A 22024-nucleotide genomic window follows, 5' to 3' on the forward strand; every position below is an offset into this window, starting at 1 on the left:
ATCCCAAGAATCACGACAGAAGATAGTCTGGATGCTTTCAGCTTGCTGTGGCCACAGTGTTACTCACTGCACCCTGGGAGTCTTCAATAGCACTGGCCTTTTGTAGCCTGGCCCTTGCTGAGCTCACATTTAAACCACAGCATCGTTTTGCAGATGATTCTTTTTCATGCACAGCACACAGACAGGTGTGCGTGCACAATTTCATATGACCAGTTAGGATTTGTTTAGATTCACATAGATGAAACAGTGATAAGAACTATAAATAAAAAGTGTGTTTGTTCATAAAACAAGGAAAACAAGATAGAAATGGTGTTGAAGAATATGAAGTGAGTTTTTCTTAAAATTTCTCTATCCACCTTCATTACTCTCTCAGAAACCTTGCTAGAACCGCAGGTAATACATGAAGAGAGTCAGTTCTAATCACAGTAATAAGGAATGACCCTTTTATCGGAAAGTTAACATTACAGTGTTTTCCTGATTCAGATTATTCAGCCAGTACTCCTTCCTGGTGGCTCAGCTGGTAAAGCTTTGATGACTGGCTTCTCTGTTGCAGATATGTTTGCTGTTTCTCCACTGGGAAGTCCAATGTCTCCCCATTCCCTGTCCTCGGACCCTTCTTCCTCAAGGGACTCCTCTCCCAGCCGAGATTCTTCAGGAGCTTCTGCCAGTCCACACCAGCCCATTGTGATCCACAGTTTAGGGAAGAACTATGGCTTCACCATCCGAGCCATCCGGGTGTACGTGGGAGACAGTGACATTTACACAGTGCATCATATCGTTTGGGTGAGACTCTCTCTCTGGCCAGTTTTCATTCCCAGCAATCTAGAGAATGAATATATCAGCTGAGGCATAGTTGACAGCAAATGAGTTTCCTGTTAAGCTGGCATTTGGGGCCTGCTTCATACTCTTGCCCTTTATCTGTGTGGTAGGACTGAATTTAGCAAATGTTAATTCTTTTTAATAATTTTGTTAATCTTCAAATCTGATTATTTACTCTTTATACCAAGCTTATAGAAATAGTACAAAATAATCCTATTTTTATCCTTTTCTTAGTTTTTTCCACCTGGCCTTCTTCTATTCTAAAATACTTTCTTAGGTCACCTGAAATATTGCTTAAGGAACCATAGGAATTACCCTATTTTAGGAGGATGGCAGAACAAAAATAGTGAACCATATTTTACTGGTTTCCTCTTAGAATCACAGGATCATTTGTTGATGAACTCAGAATATTGTGCTGCAAAAGAACAGTAGGTGTCAGGATTGTCACTTGTTTGCTCACTAATATATCTTCTCCTCTTGAATTTTAGAATGTAGAAGAAGGAAGTCCAGCTTGCCAGGCAGGACTGAAGGCTGGGGATCTGATCACGCACATCAATGGAGAACCAGTGCATGGACTTGTCCACACAGAAGTTATAGAGCTCCTGCTAAAGGTATTGTCTTTTTGATGTCAGGGCCATCTAGATGAAGCCGGTAGCCAGAAGGAACTAGCACCAAAAGTTCTTTACTCAAGATCTAGTATTCTTCTATATGGGCTATCCATACATGCTCATTCTCTTTGCTGAGAAAGCGTTCGGTGGTCTGTTTAAGGTAAAGGCAAGAACAACATGAATTTTTTTGGTTTTGTATTATGAAATCCACTTTCATGTATCTGCACACTCACTTCCTAATTTAATTTTGCTTCTTATCCTAAATTACAAATAGCGTTCTCTTTGTTTTATGTATCACACTTTGTAAAATCTGTTTGGAAATCATCCATCCTCAGTGCAATTTTCTTTAGCAACTTTCAGTACATTTTATTCTATTATGGCAGAAGACAGTGGTATTAAACTGTGAGGTCAGACCTGAAGCTTGATTCGAGAGTTGGGTTTCTTTGGAAGCTAGAGCTGCGAATATATAATATACACTATAAATGATAGAAATAGGTGGTAATGGAAGAAGGGATTCTAGCAATCATTAGACCTTTCCCTCCTGTACAAATAAATTTGAATGTAGATCAGTCTCTGCTTGGAATTAAGCTGATTCAAGCCAATGGAGTAGGAGGGTCACAAAGAGCATGAGTGTGATGAAGAGAGATGGTCTACACTCATTCTCTCATTTCTGTTGGGCTGTTTGCTTTGCCACTGCTAACTAGAGAATATAAAGTTATAGCTCCAAATATGGATCTGGTTAAAACAAAGATCAATCTGAATCTTGAGTTTAAGTTTTTTCAAGGAACAAAATCATATCTATGATTAAAAAAGATACAGTCATTAATTGTAGGGTCATTTTACATGTCAGCAGATTTATAGATGACCTCTCAGTGTGTGAACACAGGGAGGGATTACTAGGGGCTTTCAGAGAGGTGTGAGCCATCGCTTCAGATAGCCTGCAGCCTATTGAGAAACAAAACATAAACGCATGTGTGTAATTTAAACAACATCCACTCAGATTGATTCTAGAGCACTTGCTAGGCAGATACCATGGTAGACACTGGTAACATGTCTAGATGTGGTAGACATTGGAAATTAAGGTACAGTTCTTACCTTGAGGACTGTGAGAGATATAGGAGATGTATGCAGGCAGATGAAGTTCAACCTGATTAGCCAGGGTCACAGCAAGGGGAAGAATGCCATACTTTTGCAGAGAATATTCTGTGAATAGGGAGAGTCATCACAGAGAAGTTACACTGAACTGAAACTTGAAAGAAACTTGGGAATTTGGAATTAGTGCAGGTAGGTGGGTGCACAAAGCCTTTGATAAGTAAGTAAGCCTTTGATAAATGACTTTTATCCTTCTTTTTGTCATCCCCTAGCCAACACAAGTGTATTCTTCAAAAGATTCAGGGTCTGGAGCAGATTCCAAGAGTAGTAATAGTATGTACATTCAAAGGTCCGTTGTGAAGTAGCAGATTGTAGGGAAGTTATTGCCATTGATCAGTCCACAGCATTAATGAAATTTTGGTCTTGACTTCAGGCCCCATGGGAGTAGGTGACTGTCTTTGCTATCCTCCGTATCTATGGGTGGTCCCCTTAACTCTAGTCAACTTTCTCACAAATGCATAGTGCTGCTCACTGGAGGAGTAGGATGAATATTGAGAGGACGTTGCAGAGCCATAGGCAGTATGGGGAGCCAGCCGTGGCCGTGCCGAAAACACGGCAGGTCTGACGGCAGCCCTGCAGGAGGGACGTGGAGCTGCTATTAAAGCTCCCCACATCGTCTCAGCATTCACACAGTGCCTGGTTTGCAGCTGGGTACTCAGACAATGTGAATAGCAGGGTTCTCCCTCGCCTCTGTCCAGAAGTCACCATGGGGGAGCCAGGCACCACACAGCCACTTGTGTTATGCCTTCATGTACGCGCTGTTCCGTCTGGGAGCGAAACCCTGAGATGGTGGGGTCTCTACACGTTGCAGTACACCTCCTGAGGAGTGCACGTGTGCTTAGTCGCCCAGTCGTGTCCGACTCTTTGCAACCCTTTGGACTATAGCCCACCAGGCTCCTCCAGCCATGGGGTTTTTCAGGCAAGAATTCTGGAGCGGGTTGCCATTTCAAAACAGGTAGCATTTCTGGCACCTACAAGGGTGAGACTTGAGTTTTTTTTCATTTCATTCACCATCTGTTTCTGATAATATTACTTGTCCAACTGCCATGGAACAATTGTCTCCTAGTAAGTGCCCCCAAAATGGGAGGCAGAGCAGGATTGTGGACTTTGAGAGTCCTTGCCTGTGAGAGTCCCCTGAAATGACTTCAGACTTCCCAAGACAAAATTCAAGAAGAGAGCAAAGATTTATGAGTCTGACCAGCCTCTTTTCTCATAGTACCTGATCCAGTGGTCCAGGGATACCCCATTGCTGGCTCACATCGGCCCTTTGTGGGTAAGGGCCCAGGCTCTATCTATTCCAGTCTGTATATCTTTCCAGTGGTGTAGGGCAGAGAGGTACTTCTCTCTCTCAAGTGCTCCTTGAGCTTTTCTAGGACCTCCCTTTTGTTGAGATAATAAAGCTATGTTTTATATGTGAGTTTCTTTTCGTTGTCACTCACCTGACTAGAAGTCTTCCAAGTTTTGGCATCAGCAGTTCAAAGATGGTCAGATGGATTTTAAATGGTAGTAGGTTTGACCTCTTCCGTTCTTTGTAGCAGTATTACACTACATGCATCTTAGGTCCTGGCACAGTATATCTTTATATTATTTCTTACGTTTGCTCATAAAATCAGAAGAAGAAATAATAAGCTGAAATATACATATCTTTAGGAAATATGCCTTCTGTTTATTTTGCTGAGAAATATTTGATCTCTTTCATAATTTATTTTATAAAACATTTTCATATGATTCTGGATTTTAAAATGTCTCTTCCTACTTCTGTGAAATTTGGATGTATGTTTCTCTTGATCGTCTCTGGCAAGGTCTCTGAAAAGTCAGTTAATCCCATTTATAACATTTTGTCCTCATCTGCTTACGGAGTGCCTGCATTCCTGGATCTGGCTGACCTGTGTCCGTGAAATGCCATGAACATGCTGTAATGGAGGGCTTTGGCATCTTTCTGGGCCATGGCATGCTGTCTCACATCTAAGCAGAGGATCCTGCCTCTGGCTCATAAAGGAAGCTCTCGAAAGAGCAACCCATGTAAGGAAACAGAGTGGATACAGGGGATTTAATTATCTTCCCAAGGAACTGCGTTATCATGCCTCTGTCTCCTAAGTGTGAATAGTGATTCTTGGACAGAGGATGAAGTGACTGGTACCAGTCCTGGACGCCCACGTGCCATCAGTGGCAGACCATCAGGGTAGTAGCTGTATTTTGGTATTCTCACATGCTGTCTACACAGCGTTTTACACTTGCAAACTACTTCACAAAATCTCATGGTATCCTTAGAAAAAAGTGGAAGAGCCATCACATAAGGCTGTATATATTTTTAAAACTCCATGTACGATACTGGGCTTCCCTGATGGTTTGGATGGTAAAGAATCCAGCCTGCAGTGCAGGAGACCCCAGTTCAATCCCTGGGTGGCAAAGATCCCCTGGAGAAGGGAAGGGCAACCCACCCCAGTATTCTTGCCTGGAGAATCCCGTGGACAGAGGAGCCTGGGGGGCTGTAGTCTGTGGGGTCACAAAGAGACACAACTAAGCGACTAACACTGTGTGCAATACTTATTTATCTTTGGATTGTGAACACATTAAGCATATTCCCTGTGTCATGGCTTCGCTTTTGGTCTCACTTACCTCACAACTTCACAGTGAGCCTGCTGTGAAAGCAGTAACTTACGTGCACAGAGAAGCAAAGTCATAGTTACTCGGTTCAGTTCCCCATCGGCTTTGAAAACATGCTTCCTCAATGTTGTTTCAAACCTCTCCTGCTACGGGGAGTCAATCACCTCCATCTAGATGACAAGTGGCTTCCTAAAAGAACTTTCCCACAGCACCGAAATCTCTCTCTCCCCACTGTGGTGGAGTGTGGAGGCCACGTGGACCCAGTCGTACCCCCTGCTCACATGACTGCCTGCCTAGTGGAGCCTCTCAAATGCAGGAAAGCCAAGTTGCTTTCTTAGGACAGCATTAGCTTAAATGCCCAGTCATAGGAGAAGTGCTAAAATAACCCCAGCCACTGCCTCAGTACTTCCTTTCCCTAAACTCTGGGGAACCTCTGGATACTAAAATGGTGGCTAAAAGGGCATCATTATTACCATTCTCACATATTAACTGGGTCCCCAGAATGTGCAGAGTTGTGCGAGGTACGGAAGGGTCACACAGCAGATGGCACATGTGAATAGTAGGTAGTCAAGAGCACTCTACATGAATAAACTCAGGTCATCCTCACAGCCTGTGCACAGGTGCTATGCATAGAAACGTCCGCATTTTACAGATGAAGAAATTAAAGCCAGGAGAAGTTAGCAAAGCAGCCAAGGTTCTGTGCTAGGACATAGCAGAAGATTTGCATACCGGCAGTGCTGCTCCAGAGCCTGAGCTTTCAACTAGCATACACCCGTGCTCCGGCCATGAGGTCTGATTGCCAGAGACTTACAGCCCAGTGTTCGCAGGAGAAACAGTGGTGGTGCTAGGCTCTAATCAGAGTGTCAAGCCGAAGGAGCAGTCTGTAAATAGGGCCCAAGTGCTGAAGGGGAGAGAGCTTTCCACCACGGTGGACAGTCGGAGAGTTGGGGGTTTTCTGTACAGGACTGTGAAGGGTGGGTGGATGTTAGTGTAAGGGAAGGAGTGTGGGATGGTCTAGGCACAATAAAAGGATACTTTAAACCACAAGAACAGGAAGCTCAAAGTCCTTGAGGTGCCTGAGTAAACCAGTGTGGCCGGAGCCTGAGTTCAAGGGGTCTGGGATGCAGTATGCAAAGTGACTAGGGCTGGATGGTGGAGAGTGTGAATGGGGCGAGGACACAGGTATGGGAAGAATGCATTCCCCTTGGGTATTTTGCAGAGGAAGAAATGTGAAAGCAGTGTAGCTCAGGGAGATACCCACGGCCACATGATAAACTAATGTGGAGTCAGACTGAGCACAGGCTGGGTAGCCTGACCTCTGCTTGTGTATTAACTTTATTTAGCCAGCTTAAAATAATTTCCTCCCCACCATGCACTAATCACACAAGCAGTTTAAAGTAATGCTTAACTTAATAGAACATTTGACAGTCTTCTGGCCCCATTTTATTGTTGTTGTTTTTTGAAATAGTGCCACAGAATCTCTCTAATAAGAGATTGTTCCTTCTTCAAAAGAATTTGTTGAGGTCAAAGGACCCAATAAAACAGATTGCCAGTTCTGGCAGCCCTTGCTATAGCTGATGGATCCACCAGGTGGCAGGCTTCACAGTTCTCACCTATTCCCCATAAAATTATTTTTCAGTCATTTACTTACCATTTTTGTCATCATTAACTTTTTCAACCAAATGTTTGCACTCTGCATTTTTTTTTCTGTCTGTATTTCCTCTTGGGGAGGTTATCTCTGTGTATTTCCATAAGTCAAGTGAACTGTCCCCTGAAACAGCCCTCTGTAGAAACAAACAAAAAACTAGGTTTGTTTGTCTTTTTTGAGTTTTTTCTTTTAACTTTTAAAAATTTTATTTATATCTTAATTGGTGGAAAATTGCTTTACAATTTTGTATTGGTTTCTGCCGTACAACAATGTGAATAATTACATATGTTTGCGTTCCCTCCTGAGCCTCCCTCCCCACCCCACCTTTTTTGGTTATCACATCAGAGTGCCAGGCTGGCTTCCTGTGTCTTCGCAGCTTGCCCCTAAGGATTTCACACGTGGTAGTCTATATATGTCAGTGCTACTTGAAGAAAGGGACGTTTGTGCAAAGCTTAATGACACTCCAGCCGTGACTTTTCTAATGTAAAATGTTAAGCATTTTATTATATTCATCTCATGCAGTATATATGATATTTTTCCATTTTTAAAATTGAGCTATGTTAGAAGGGATGGCAGTGGTTCAGGCTTAGACGGCTCATGGGCTCCAGCAGCCCCAGGGGTCACTGTGGCTCTGTGTCCTCTCCGCTATGGTTTAGTAAAGGGTGGAAAGAATCCCGATGACGGATGAACCCCCATCCTGTTTGCGGCCACTTTCCTTCCCCTGAGGCGTACAGCAAAAACCAAAACTTTAGGCTGGCCTCAGATTGTAAAGAACAAACCCCATTCCAAACAAACTTTGGTAGCCCTGTCATACTTAAAAGTGGAGTTTTCAGTTTAAAGAATAAACTGAATGTCAGTCTCCACTACCAGATAAAGGTTTACTTTGAAAGTTTTGGCATCTGCATATAAATATAAGACAAGTAATTTATTTTTTCAGAATGAAAAACATTTTTTTCCCTTGTTCAAATTCAAATCCCATTTCCCTAAAATATTTTTTTTTTACAGTCATGGCACTAAGTATGGGATTATATGTTCTTAAATATATAAAGAACCCAAAAATCATTAATTTTCAGTTGATTATTGATTTTTAGATACAAAATTGGATATAAGACATAAACAAATCATTATCTAAAGAAATAAAAACAATGAAAAATAAATGAGACAAAATCCAGCTTTGTTAATACCCAAAGAACAAAGATTAAAACTTGATGTAACTTTTTCCTATAAAGTTGGTAATTTATTTAATATTAGTATTCAATTCTGACAGGTGTGTGCTAAGATGGGTACTCATGTGCTACTGGTAAGAGTTTAAATTGACATGAACTTTCTAGAAATTAGTGCATCAATGTGTACCAACAGTCTTTAAAAAGTTCAACTAGTCCCTACAGTTCAGTGTATTGAGTCTAGTTAGATAATCTAAGGAAAATGTCAGAGGTTAGGACACTAATTTATAGATAAAGATACTTATTTCAACTTTTACAAGAATTGGAAAATAGAAAAGAAGAGCTATAAGGAAATAGTTAAATTGTGATTTACCTATCTCATGGAATATTTTTAAATAGCCAGTAAAAATTATGTGAAGGAATATTCAGTGATAAAGTGCACGTTTTTCAAAGTTATGAAATGTGAAGTGAAAAAAAAACTATTAAATTAGTTAAAATTACTTATAAAATATGTCTATATATATGCATAATTTATACATGTTTAATAGAAGACCAGCAAGAAATATACAGAAATATTACCAGCATTAGCTGAGTGGTAGGCTCCTCAATGATCTTTTAAAATATAAATATACATTATTGTTTTCTTCTAATAATGGCATGTATTACTTTCCAAGTTGGGTGGAGAAGTGGATGTTGATATTTGAACAGTCTTATCAGTTCCCTGCCTGACCATACTCAACTCACCGTCTCTTAACATCACTTAGATCTGAGTTGCTAGGCATCTTCCAGGCATAGGCCTTTTAAAAGGCCCTTCTGTGTATACTTCTTGTCTTTTTAAGGTAATCAGGACCATCTGTGACTTTGAAAGGGTATGATTCTCACTTGGTTATTAAGAACTTCAAGAAGAGATCATTGAGACCGAAGTGAAGGGGGAGGGTTCTGCCCGCCTGTCCAGGGCACCCCTCACCCTGGCCTCTGACCCTGCTCTCAAATCCATCCCTCGGGCCTGTCCAGCAAGCCCTGGTCCCAGGGTCAAGTCGAGGGGCTCAGAAAGCCTCAGGAATGACCTTACCACTCCTGACCTGACAGAGCAGAGGCTGTCTTACACCTGCTGGCGTAAACTTTCCAGCTCTGCTGGGCTGACAGGTTTTCTGGTGGTAGAAAAGAAAACTTTAAAAATAATTAAAGATAAAAGTCTCATTCAGTTGTGCTGCTTTATGATTTCTAGGTCAAAGGAAAAACACAGACAGGAGAGAGAAGAAAAATAAATCAACCAAGAGCAAGCATCTCTGGGCACGTTTACACTTAATACATATGCATGAGCATAACTGTTATTTATAGAGCCCTTTCCATGTGCCACTCTGGGTGCTAACGGCTTTACACACTCTATCCCCTTGATCCTCAGATGAGCCCTAGGAGACAGGTGTGATTCCGCTGTAAGACGGTCCAGAGGAAAACAAGTACTCAGGTCACAGGCTCAGATTTAAACTCAGCTCTGCTGGGCTTCCCAGTTGGCTCAGGGGTAAAGAATCCACCTGCCAATGCAGGAAATGCAAGAGATGCAGGTTCAGTCCCTAGGTCAGGAAGATCTCCTGGAGTAGGAAATTGCAACCCACTTCAGTGTTCTTGCCTGGAAAGTTCCATGGACAGAGGAACCTGGAGGGCAGCAGTTCATGGGGTCGCGAGGAGTTGGACGCAGCTGAGCACAACAATGACCGTGGAATCCACATCCCACCACCTTAAGGAAACCTCACATTTTTTTTTTCCCACCCAGTTTATCAGGACTTCACTACCTGAAGGGTCACTGACACGTGGTCATGTCCGTCCTTTTGGATGTTTATTTGTCTTTGAATCTCCTGTGTCTTTTCTGGTCTTGTTTCATCATAGCATTTCCCTTTAATACCACCTCATTTTTTTAATAGAGTGGAAATAAGGTGTCAATCACAACCACCCCATTTGAAAACACATCAATCAAAACGGGACCGGCCAGGAGAAACAGCTATAAGAGCCGGATGGTGAGGCGGAGCAAGAAATCTAAGAAGAAGGAAAGTCTAGAAAGGTGAGTTAGAGCCATCCTCCTCGTGGGTTTGGTGTGTTCCCACACTGAAGGAAAGTTACTCCTCACTTAATTTAAATGCTTGCATGTGAGGAAGATCTATTTCTCTGCAAGAAATGTTGCCCTGTGGTTCAAATGTATTTATACACCAGAGTTTGTATTCATTCATAACAGCCTTATGTTTCATAATGAAAAGATTTATGTTGTTACACTGTAGAATTTAGATTACTTTTTCTCATGTGTGAGAACCATGAAAAGCTCTGCTTTTTCTTAAGTTTCCAGACTTCATTTCAGTTGGACTTGAGGAACCAAAACTTCAGGTAGCTTTTAGCATTAAATCTATATTTAATAATGTCCATCTAAAAACACCAGGGAAGCCTTGGTAGCTCAGTGGTAAAGAATCTACCTGCAATGCAGAAGATGCGGGTTTGATCCCTGGGTTGGGAAGATCTCCTGGAGGAGGGCATGGCAACCCACTCCAGCTGGGTTCCCTGGAGAATCCCATGGACAGAGGAACCTGGCAGGCTACAGTTCATGGAGTCGGGAAAGAGTCAGACATGACTTAGCAACTAAACAATAGTAATAATAAATAATACAAAAATATATAGTTGCTATTTTTGAATGCCAGATATTCTACGATAACTAGATCTTCAAAGCATCCAAATAAGCCTAGAAATAAAAAAACTTTGTTTTACTGCCTGAAAGTCTGTTACACATTTGCACTGTGAAAGGCACCGTTAGTATCACTTGGTCCCCTGTGCAGACACTGGTGAGGGGTGTGTCTGTGTGTCTGTGTGTCTGTGTGTGTGTTTGTATTGTGGGGATGTTTCTTCCAGACAATTGTCTAGATGTGCTCCCTGCATGATGCGACAGCATCTTGACTCTACCTACTTGAATTTGGTGTGTTGGATCACATTATAAGGATTTTAATGCTAGAAAAGAAAAATACGCAAATGAAAAAAGCAATGATTATTAACTCCAGGAAAGACAAATTTGTACAAGAGAGGAAAATAGATTTATGCTTTTCATAGCCAAACTATGAACAGTATTTATTGTGTAAAATAAAGTGTCAACCTTTTTTTTCCTAACAAAAAAATTTGGTTTAGCTCAATTGGGAGGAAGTGTGTTTGGTTAGAAGGGGGAATATGTTGTTATAAGGGCTAAATTTTCATCTTCTGTGGTGGGAAATCAACAGATAATTTCTAGAATTGAAAAACTGAAAAAACAACATAAGCACATTACTTGGCAATTTGCATACAGCTAAAAGAGTAGAAAGAGTTTCTCTGGGAGTTGGGGAAAAGGCAGAATAGAGCTATTTTTCATTATAAGCTTATAAAACTATTTGACTTTTTGACCCAAGTACGTTTGTTATTGTGATTAAAAGTACACATACACATACACACACACATACATTGATATCCTTCTTTTTTTTTTTTTAATGTGAGCTTTGTATTTTGAGTGTGTGTTGGGTCATATAGAAGACACTGCTTCAAGGGATAGTAGAGCAGAAAGTGTGTGACTCAGCCCCTGGAGGTGAAGGGACCCTATACAGCCACCTGCTTTTCAAGCCTCTGGGAGCTGTGCTTTTAACTTTAAGGCGTGCTTGTTGGCACTCATATGCATTGGCCCTCTGCTGAAGCGTGGTGTCTGCTGCCCTGCTGACTTCATAAAGCTTCAGTTCACCTTCCTCAGTTTTTCTGTGTAAATGTACAGCCTCCAGTGTTCATAGGAATATTCAGGAATTCACGATGGAATAAGCACAGCAAACAGCCCCTCAGAGATGAAAGCCTCTACCCAGTAGGTCACCAGTAAAGAATCCAATATTCCAAATGACAGTTTTTCTTCCAGGGATTTACTTTGTATTGTCTCTTAATTTAATTGTGTCAGTGTGTTGGGAGTTGTATACTTGGAAGCTTTCAGGCAAAAAACAGTATCCTCAAAAACCTGACATACAAATAAATGAATATGCATTTATTCTTAGTCACTCAGTCATGTTCAGCTCTTTGCAACCCCATGGACTGTAGCCTGCAAGGCTCCTCTGTGCCTGAAATTTTCCAGGCAAGAAGACTAGAGTGGGTTGCCATTTTCTTCTTGGGATCTTCCTGACCCTGGGTCTCCTGCATTGCAGGTGGATTCTGAGTCACCAGATATATTTTTCCTATTTTTCACAACTTTTCTTAAAAGTGCTTGAAATTAAGAGGGTTTCCATTGTGTATTCTCCAAGCCCCATCCTTTCTAAGTCATGGGAAAGTTTTGGAGGTAAAAGTGGAATCCTTCCTCTTTGAGAGGACCTGCCATCATGTCACCATCTCTGGGTATACTGAATCAGTGCACGGGTGCTTTGGGGAGCGGGGAGTGGTTTTGAATGTAGAATCTGATCCGTTTTCTCCTGTTTTCACTCTAGGAGGAGATCCCTTTTCAAAAAACTAGCCAAGCAGCCTTCTCCTTTACTCCACACCAGCCGAAGTTTCTCCTGCTTGAACCGATCCCTGTCATCAGGGGAGAGCCTCCCAGGGTCCCCCACTCACAGCTTGTCTCCCCGATCCCCTACACCCAGCTACCGTTCCACCCCCGACTTCCCATCCGGTGAGTGAACCTCCTCTCCTAGCAAGAGTTGAGGGGTCACCAGCTGAGATCCTGGAAGACAAACTTATTCCAGCTTAAAGAGAGAAGGTGGGGATGTAATTGACAGAGAACAGGATTGACAGGAAGGTCAGAAGATATAGCAATTCGATCCCTTAGAAAAGACAGGAAGTACTGGGTTGACCTTTGGGGAGGTTTATCTGAAAAGTCCTCATTCACTAGACTGAGATGCTGAGACAATTGGCTGCCCTTATCTAAAACAGCCAGGGTCTGAAAGCCTGGAAAGAAAGGGGAAGGTGGTTCTTGCTCACAGTGTCCCGTTTCCCACCCACAGGTACTAACTCCTCCCAGAGCAGCTCCCCAAGCTCCAGTGCCCCCAACTCCCCGGCGGGGTCCGGACACATCCGGCCCAGCACGCTCCATGGTCTGGCCCCCAAACTCAGCGGGCAGCGCTACCGGTCAGGAAGGCGGAAGTCAGCCGGCAGCATCCCCCTGTCTCCGCTGGCCCGGACACCCTCTCCGACCCCACAGCCCACATCCCCGCAGCGGTCCCCATCCCCTCTGCTGGGGCACTCACTTGGCAATTCCAAGATGGCCCAAGCCTTTCCCAGCAAAATGCACTCCCCACCCACCATCGTCAGGCACGTCGTGAGGCCCAAGAGTGCGGAACCCCCTCGGTCCCCGCTGCTCAAGCGCGTGCAGTCGGAGGAGAAGCTCTCTCCCTCCTATGGAGGTGACAAGAAGCACCTGTGCTCCCGCAAGCACAGCCTGGAGGTCACCCAGGAGGAGGTGCCGCGGGAGCAGCAACAGCGGGAGGTGACCTTGCAGAGCCTGGAGGAGAACGTGTGCGATGCGCCTGCCCTCAGTCGGGCCAGGCCTGTGGAGCAAGGGTGCCTGAAGCGTCCCGTGTCCCGGAAGCTGGGCCGCCAGGAGTCTGTGGACGAGCTGGACCGAGAGAAGCTGAAGGCCAAGGTGGTGGTGAAGAAACCTGACGGGCTCGCGGATAAACAGGAATCCTGCCCGAAGCCGCACGGACTCAGCAGTGACTTGGAAAACCTCTGCGCTTTTAGGCTTGAAGAGAGAGAGAAGAAAATCTATCCGAAACCTTCAGAGAGGTCAAATCATTTTGAGAGCAAAGCAGCCGGGCAGGAGGCGCAGCCCCTGTGCAGCCTTTTGAAAGACGCCCTCCACAAGCAGGCCAGCGTGCGGGCCAGCGAGGGTGTCGCCTCTGAGGGGGCACCGGCAGCTGGGGACCACGGCCAGGGCACCTGTGACCTCAAACGAGCCTCGACTCACAGCACCCTCCCGGACGGCCTCTGCCACGCCCCCCACAGGTCCACCTCCGGGAAGGGGGACACCGCGGAGAAGGCCCCCCAGGCCAAGGAGGGTGTGCGGTGTGAGAAGTTGGACAGCAAGTTGGCCAACATCGATTACCTCCGGAAGAAGATGTCCCTCGAAGACAAAGACGAGAGCCCCTGCTCTGTGCTCAAGCCCAAGGTGGCGGCCAGTGTCCAGGAGGGCCTGCCCGGGAGCCTGGGCCGGCCCGTGGGAGGGCAGCAGGAGGCCCCGCCAGCCCCCGAGGGCCGCACGCCGTTCATCGGCAGCGCCCACGCGGCTCAGCTCAGCGCCGTCGCCTTTGTCCCTCTCAAGGCCCTTTCTGGCCGGGTGGACGGTGGAGTGGAGAAGCCGGGCTTGGCTGCACCGGAGTCGCCTGTCCGGAAAAGCCCCTCCGAGTATAAGCTGGAAGGGAGGTCTGTGTCATGCCTGAAGCCCATTGAAGGCACCTTGGACATCGCTCTCCTGTCGGGACCGCAGGCCTCCAAGACAGAGCTGCCTTCCCCGGAGCCTGCCCAGAGCCCCAGCCCGGGCAGCGATGCAGGGTCCCCCGTGCCCCTGGCTCTCCCCAGCAGCACAGGGAGAAAGGCTGACCCCGCAGGTCAGAGAGAGCCCTCCCCCGCTGGCTTCAAGGTGAACAAAGCCTACCTGCTCGAGCCTCGGTTCCCGCCATCCAGCCGGGGTCTGCAGAGTTCACCCGTGGCTGCCCCGCCTGACCCAGAGCTGAAGCTAGACAAGAAGGTCTCCCAGGCAGCCCGCGCCCCAGCGACCATCACGGAGAGCCATCCCCAGCGGGGAGAGGGCCACCCCAACCAGCACCAAGACTGCAGCCCTGACGTTAAGCTCCTTCCCTTCCCGGGGCAGAACCTCCAAGGTGCCAACACATCTCGATCCCGCAGCCCACTCTCTCCTGAAAGTGTCCCCCCCAGGGAGAAGCCGAGTGGGAGGGAGTTGTCCGAAAGGGGCCCTTCCATAGTCAGGAGCGAGCGGTCAGCCGCGAGGCCCGACATCCGCAGAGAGCCCTCCAAGGAGCTGTGTCCCCCAGAAGCTGCTAAACCCAGCGACAGCTCCCAAACCCTCCCTGTGGTGGGGAGGACCCGCCCGGATATCTCCACCCAGACCCAGGCCTTGGAGAAAGCGTGTGGGCCTTGCGGGAGAGCACACCCCAGAGACGGCCGAGAGGAGGTGAGGCTGCTGGCCAGAGAGGACTCCTCTTTGCGCTCTGCGGGGGCTCCTTGTGAGAGAGATCTGGGCACAGAGAGTGGCCTGGAATCTAGGATGGAACCCACTTCTGCCAGGTGGTCTCTGGAGCCACCCAGGCCAGAGAGTGAGAAGAGTAAAAGGCCTTCTGGTTTCCAGTCTGTGCAGAAAGACGGTCCCAAGGAACTGGAAAGGAAAGAACAGCCCCTGCACAAGCACCTCACCAGTAACTCTCAGCCGGGTCCCAAGGAACCAGAAAGGAAAGAACAACTCCCACAAAAGCATCTCACCAGTAGTTCTCAGCCAGGTCCCAAAGAACGAGAAAGGAAAGAACAGCTCCCACAAAAACACCTCACCAGTAGTTCTCAGATGGGTCCCAAGGAACCAGAAAGGAAAGAACAGCCTCTGCAAAAGCACGTCACCAGTAGTTCTCAGCCGGGTCCCAAGGAACCAGAAAGGAAAGAACCGTGTTTGCAGAAGCACCTCACCAGTAGTTCTCAGCCGGGTCCCAAGGAACCAGAAAGGAAAGAACCGTGTTTGCAGAAGCACCTCACCAGTAGTTCTCAGCCGGGTCCCAAGGAACCAGAAAGGAAAGAACCGTGTTTGCAGAAGCACCTCACCAGTAGTTCTCAGCCGGGTCCCAAGGAACCAGAAAGGAAAGAACCGTGTTTGCAGAAGCACCTCACCAGTAGTTCTCAGCCAGGTCCCAAGGAACCGGAAAGCAAAGAACAGCCTCTGCAAAAGCACCTCACCAGTAGTTTTCAGGTGGGTCCCAAGGAACCAGAAAGGAAAGAACAGCTCCCACAAAAACACCTCACCAGTAGTTCTCAGATGGGTCCCAAGGAACCAGAAAGGAAAGAACAGCCCCTGCAAAAGCACCTCACCAGTAGTTCTCAGCCGGTTCCCAAGGAACTAGAATGGAAAGAACCGTGTTTGCAGAAGCACCTCACCAGTAGTTCTCAGCCAGGTCCCAAGGAACCGGAAAGCAAAGAACACCCTCTGCAAAAGCACCTCACCAGTAGTTTTCAGGTGGGTCCCAAGGAACCAGAAAGGAAAGAACAGCCCCCACAAAAGCACCTCACCAGTAACTCTCAGCTGGGTCCCAAGGAACTAGAAAGGAAAGAACAGTGTTCGCAGAAGCACCTCACCAGTAGTTCTCAGCTGGGTCCCAAGGAACCAGAAAGCAAAGAACAACCTCCACAAAAGCATGTCACCAGTAGCTCTCAGCTGAGTCCCAGGGAACCAGAAATGAAAGAACAGCCTCTGCAAAAGCACCTCACCAGTAGTTTTCAGGTGGGTCCCAAGGAACCAGAAAGGAAAGAACAGTGTTTGCAGAAGCACCTCACCAGTAGTTCTCAGGTGGGTCCCAACGAACCAGAAAGGAAAGAACAGTGTTTGCAGAAGCATCTCACCAGTAGTTTTCAGGTGGGTCCCAAGGCACCGGAAAGGAAAGAGCAGCCCCCACAAAAGCACGTCACCTGTAGTTCTCAGGTGGGTCCCAAGGAACCAGAATGGAAAGAACTGTGTTTGCAGAAGCACCTCACCAGTAGTTCTCAGCTGGGTCCCAACGAACCAGAAAGGAAAGAACAGCCTCTGCAAAGGCACCTCACCAGTTGTTCTCAGCCGGGTCCCCAGGAACTGGAAAGGAAAGAACAATTTCCACAAAAGCGTGTCACCAGTAGCTCTCAGCTGGGTCCCAGGGAACTGGAAAGGAAAGAACAGCCCCCACAAAAGCACCTCACCAGTAGCTCTGAGCCCCCACCCCCCACCAAAGAGCTCCCTGGCCCGGCTTGTCAGCACTACATTCTGCCCAGTCACCCCGCCGCCTCTCTGCCGGGGAGCAAGCCCTGTGCTACAGACTCCAGCTTCCAGGACGCCCTCAGGCCCGCTGCTCTGCACGGTGACAGCAGCAGCCAGAAGCCCAGGTCTGACCCCAGCCTGGGCCCTCCAAAGTCTAAGTTCCCGGACCAGCCCCTCTCCTCCCAGAAGCCGGGCGCTGAGGCTGCAGTGAGCAAAGAGCCTGGCGCTCAGACCTTCGGCAGAGCAGGGGTGGGGAGTGGTAAGGGTGCGTCAGAGGAGCTCCCTGTCCTCCCCGGTCCCCAGGAGACAGCCCGTGAAGTGACTGGCCAGGGAGCCAGTGGGCACTCAGTCCCCCTGCCCATAGAAGGGGCTCCTCGAGACACAAAGCTGAGACCCACCAGCGCTGGGTGTCCCCCAGAGGCACTGGAGATGCGAGGACTCCTCGGGGCCAGTGAGTCAGTGGACCAGAAACTTCCTACCGTCAGGGAAAGGCAGAGCCCATCTCCAAAGGCCCCCACACCATCCACTGTGAAAGATTGTCCCCCTCTGTGCAGACAGACAGACAGGAGCCCGAGTCTGCTGGCCACCAGCGCCGGCAAGTCTGAAGGGAAGAAACACACTGAAGCACTTTACACCCCTGCTGATGGTGAGAAGCCGGGCGCCAGCTTGGCCTCGGTGCACAGTGAGGCTGGGCCCAAGGGTGCGGAGAAGCCAGCAGCAGCCGCTGGGAAGGGCTGGCCAGAGGCCAAGGGGCAAGGGCCCAGTCCCCAGAGGCCACTGAACGAGGCGAGCAAGCCCAGCGGCATGAAGCGGTCACCCTCAGCCACGGTGCAGAGCTCTCTCCGCTGTGCCACCCTCCCAGAGAAGTCTCTGAGCTACTCCTGTGGCTTTCCCGAGGCCAGACCAGCAGTTCCAGAGACTTCTACCACCTCCAGCGACACCTCCTCTGCCAAGGCCGGTGGGCCTGCAGCAGAACCCCCAGCTTCAAGCAGCAGGGACCAGCGGAAAGCCCTGCCTGGCGAGGGTGGCAGAACCCAAATGACCAAGAGCGACTCCTTGCCATCCTTCCGCAGCTCAGCCATCACTCTGGAGTCCCAGCACCCCAACCCTGACCTGGTGGCGGGCACCAGCCACCGGGACAGGGCCCTCTCAGTAACCACCGCCGTGGGAGAAGCCAAAGGGAAAGAGCCAGCCCCCACCGCGCCAGCTCAGACCAGGAACCAGAGTGTGGGCAGAGAGGCGGCCAAGCCGTCCCCCACTCCAAGCACTGAGCGCCCCGTCGTTCTCCCTTCTGAGAAGGACACTGGGCTGCGACAGAGGCGGGGGAAAGAGAGTTTTCGCAGCAGCCCCCACAAAAAGGCCTTGTGATGGGGCAGGCCCGGGCGGTACTGGGGACACCCACCCTGCGTGTGTAACTGCGTCCTGACTACCTTGGAAACCAGCGTTGTGGGACACCACCACCCCCCCACCCCCCTGCTATCGGCAGAGCCTGGAGCCTCACTGAAGAAGCTGGGAGACAAGAGACAGAGAGAGAGGGGACCTTCTTCCAAATGCCTTCCCAAATTGGAACCGGTAAACTGTTACCAGATAGTGTTTGTACAAAATAAAACAACAAAAAAAATTCTTTCTGGTTGAGGTTGAGGGTTGCTGAGGGAAAAGACTTTCTCTGTAAATATCTAGCAATGTGTTTGGTTTGGGATGTAGAGTCGATACCTTGCTGATGGCGTCATTTACTACAACTTTTGGGGTTTTTTTAGTAGGATGTTTGCTCTACCATTGATCACGATGCAGTCATGAAGCGAAATGGCTAAAACTGGGTGCTTATTAAAATATAGATGCACCCTTGTTTGTGTATATACACATCCACCCACGTGTTTTGGTCTGTGGTTGAAGAGACTCTTGCAAGGCTACATTTTTTTCTAAGCTAAAACATTCTGAGTAGAGTTGATGGTGAAAGCAAGCCTGAAATACACTAGATTGTGAGTTTGTATGTGTATTTTTAACCAGAAGTTTTGATAGCACTATATCTGGCTACCTATCTTTCCAGATCTAAAGCAAGAATGACTAGAATCACTGCATCTGGAATGCTCCTCCATCAGGAATGGTCACAACAGATGGAGCTAGCCATTTTCATTTCACTAATGGCCATTTTGATCCTGGGCCCAGCTGTCTCAGAGGCCAGTTGTCCTTGTCTGTGGGTGTTTGTGTCAACTCTTCACCATAGGTAGAGCGAGGGCTATAAACACACGTTGATTTTTATTTCTGTTCTGGTTTCCCTCCTTCCCATGCTCTTAAATAAACTCAGGCCTTTATGCTATGAGTCGCTAGTCCAAGAAGCACACATTTTGTAGTAGTTCTGCGCCCGCCCTGCTGTTGAGCAAAAAAGAAAATAACTGGCCGCACACAAATCTGCTCGTATTTAGGTTGATTAATAAGCACTAGGCATTGGAAGAGGTTTTCACTTTGCTTTTTTGAAGAAAAGTGGAGGGGGTATGGATTTTGGCATCATAGCATATATTTTAAGGAATAATCAGGACATCAGATACATTTTAATACATAGCTGGGGCCTTATGTTGTAGATGAAGCTTGCTGTTTTTAGCAAGTTCCTGGGTTTCACATTCATTTCTGGTGCATCAAGTAGCTCCATACATTTCATAACATGGTCTCTTTATTTGTATGCAAAAAAATATATATACTGTATTAATAAAGAGCAGCATTTTTGTAACAAAAAGACTTGTTGGAGCTATTTGGTGCTTGAATGTGACTGTCCTTTTTACTTTTGCTAAGCCTTATTTAAATTTTGTATACCGTGGAATGTGTAGGGTCTGTCCAATCATTTTAGTGCTGAGGGCGTCTTCGTGTTTTTTGTTGCAGTTTTCCTGGTGGCTTGTTTTATGTTATGAGACGGCACTTGCTGACATAAGTACTAAGGCACTAAGAGAAAATACACACAGCTAAGTATGTATAAGATGCTTGGGATCCATAGCAGGATTTTTGTTTTGTTTTGTAAGAGAAAAAAATCACCAGTAAATACTAGTCCAGCACCCAACCCCCCTCCCCCGCAGGGATGTCTTCGTATCTTCAGGCTATAAAATTGTTCACCTAAGCACAGCATCATCTTACATCCCTGTGGACTGTAAATCATTTAGTGAGGCTGTAAACTCCACTCCAAAAACAAAGGCATAACTTAACCAATTGCTTGGTTGTCCTTCATTGTAAGATGAGTTGACAGTGGTGAAAAAACTCTCTTCCTTGCCCCTGATTTTTTTTCCCATGAGATTTTAGCCGTTTCCCATCACTATGTTGTGAATTGTAGAAGAAACAAATATTTTGAAAGAACTTAAATGGGTTTCAAAAATGGTCTCAACATTTATAATTCATACCTGCATTCGGCGGCTGTCATAACCCAACCCTTCTGCACCCAGACATCTAGACAGGTCTGTCGGGGAGGTAATGTACGGTTTACAGCCTTTGCTTTTTAACTGTCCAGTTTTCTTTAAAGCACAACTAGCTGCTTGTTTACAAATGATATTTTAAAATGTATATTTTGTATAGTGTATTATCATTTTTGCCAAACATGTTTTTGCATTTTGGATGGCTACAGAGTCCCTAAGATTGCATTCGTGTAGTAACTGTTTGTTGTTGTAAACCTCTCCAGTCAGATGGTAGAAGTCCTCCTGTGTTCTGTTTGGTCGGTCTCCTGTGATTGTACGGTGTGCTCCTCGCTAGTACTCCCAGCTGTAGATTTACCAGCTTAAAGTTTGTTAGGATCTGTGCAATAAAGTGTTTGCAGTCTTATTTTCTCTAAGAAATTCCCTATGGATGTCATAATTGTTGTATATTGAACAAATATTTATACTTATGCAATTGCATAACATTGAAATAAAAATTTAGCATGAAAAGATAATGGCTATTAAGTTTTTTTTTTTTTACCTCCCATCCACACACATGCATAGCATCTCCAAAACATGACTGAATAGAACTCTGTTGTGGAAAGGGTGGTTTCCTGCAGACCCTTTTGGTGAGTGTCAGGCAGAAATGTTTGCTAATTTCTTTTAAACTGGAACAGTGTTCCTTTCTTCAAGACTGTCTGCCTCTAAGTAGACTCCATTCCTGCTTCATTTCTCCCAAAGCTTTGTTCCATCAGTTACCATGTGTTCACTCACCTTTCTTTTCCTTCCATCCCATCTCCTCCCTTATAATTAAAAACCAATAAGACGTCAGGATGGAAGGAAGCCACCTTAGATTTAGTGTCTGCCTACTCTGCATGTACACTTAGTGCTGGGCAACATGAATTTTATCTGCCATCTTATTTGAGCCCCAAAACCAGCCTCAAACTAGATGGTGATGACATCCCCGTTTTACTGAGCAGACAGGCCCGGACAGGCTGTGTGGTTTGCTTAACACACAACCTATAAAGATAGCTTACTTTAGGATGTGGATTTTTCTGGTTCTAAAGCTCTTGACCTTTCTAGACATTACTAGGTATCTTGCACTTGAATTCAGATCCAGGCCCCTCTGAATGATCTAAGCCACCTCATTTTCTCTTTTTAAGTTTATATGCAGAAAAATCATATTATGCAAAATTACAAACTTGATGATCAGTGGGAAGCCATGAGCCAAGGAAGCTAATCGTTCTCTGTAATAGGGGTCCTTTATTAGTTGTAATTAATCAGTAGGCAATTTCCCTTCTAGATTTTTGGTTCACAACACAAATGTTACATGAAAAAATGTAGCTCTGTTAACTGTGGAAATTTGCTTGCTTCAGTATAGGCTGGACATTAAGCAACTCAATGGTAGGGCAGTTCACTCAATTTACTTTACGTTCTACCTCCTACCCCAGTTAGTACTGTATGCATCTCATATATCTAGGAAAGCTGGAAAATCACCACAGCTTTGTTGAACTTTGGTTGCATTACTTTTTTTTATACTGAAAGTCAATCATTTGGCCCAGGTTCAGGTTCTCTGGCAGTTCAGACACCGTAGACTCTGGACTGGAGGCTTTAGCACCAGCATCTCATGAATTGCTGGGACCATGCATTCCGAAAGATGA

At 46.3% G+C, this 22024-nt stretch overlaps 1 protein-coding gene across 6 annotated transcripts in view; it reads left to right on the top strand.

The window, feature by feature from the left end:
- The window catches only part of MAST4 (microtubule associated serine/threonine kinase family member 4), a 605067-nt gene extending 584189 nt beyond the window's left edge, over window positions 1-20878 (top strand). For 5 of the 6 annotated variants that reach the window (XM_065905692.1, XM_065905693.1, XM_065905695.1 and 2 more), the window contains 5 exons: window positions 554-783; window positions 1308-1430; window positions 9920-10056; window positions 12458-12639; window positions 12971-20878. In XM_065905692.1, the coding sequence (XP_065761764.1) occupies window positions 554-783; window positions 1308-1430; window positions 9920-10056; window positions 12458-12639; window positions 12971-18339 (6041 nt within the window). In that variant the 3' untranslated portion in view covers window positions 18340-20878. The remainder of the gene's footprint in view (window positions 1-553; window positions 784-1307; window positions 1431-9919; window positions 10057-12457; window positions 12640-12970) is intronic. The other variant, XM_065905694.1, reaches the window with a different exon arrangement.
- Window positions 20879-22024: the final 1146 nt, after the last annotated feature.

The sequence above is a fragment of the Muntiacus reevesi genome, chromosome 14, assembly GCF_963930625.1.
Source record: "Muntiacus reevesi chromosome 14, mMunRee1.1, whole genome shotgun sequence".
NCBI classification, from domain to species: Eukaryota; Metazoa; Chordata; class Mammalia; order Artiodactyla; family Cervidae; genus Muntiacus; species Muntiacus reevesi.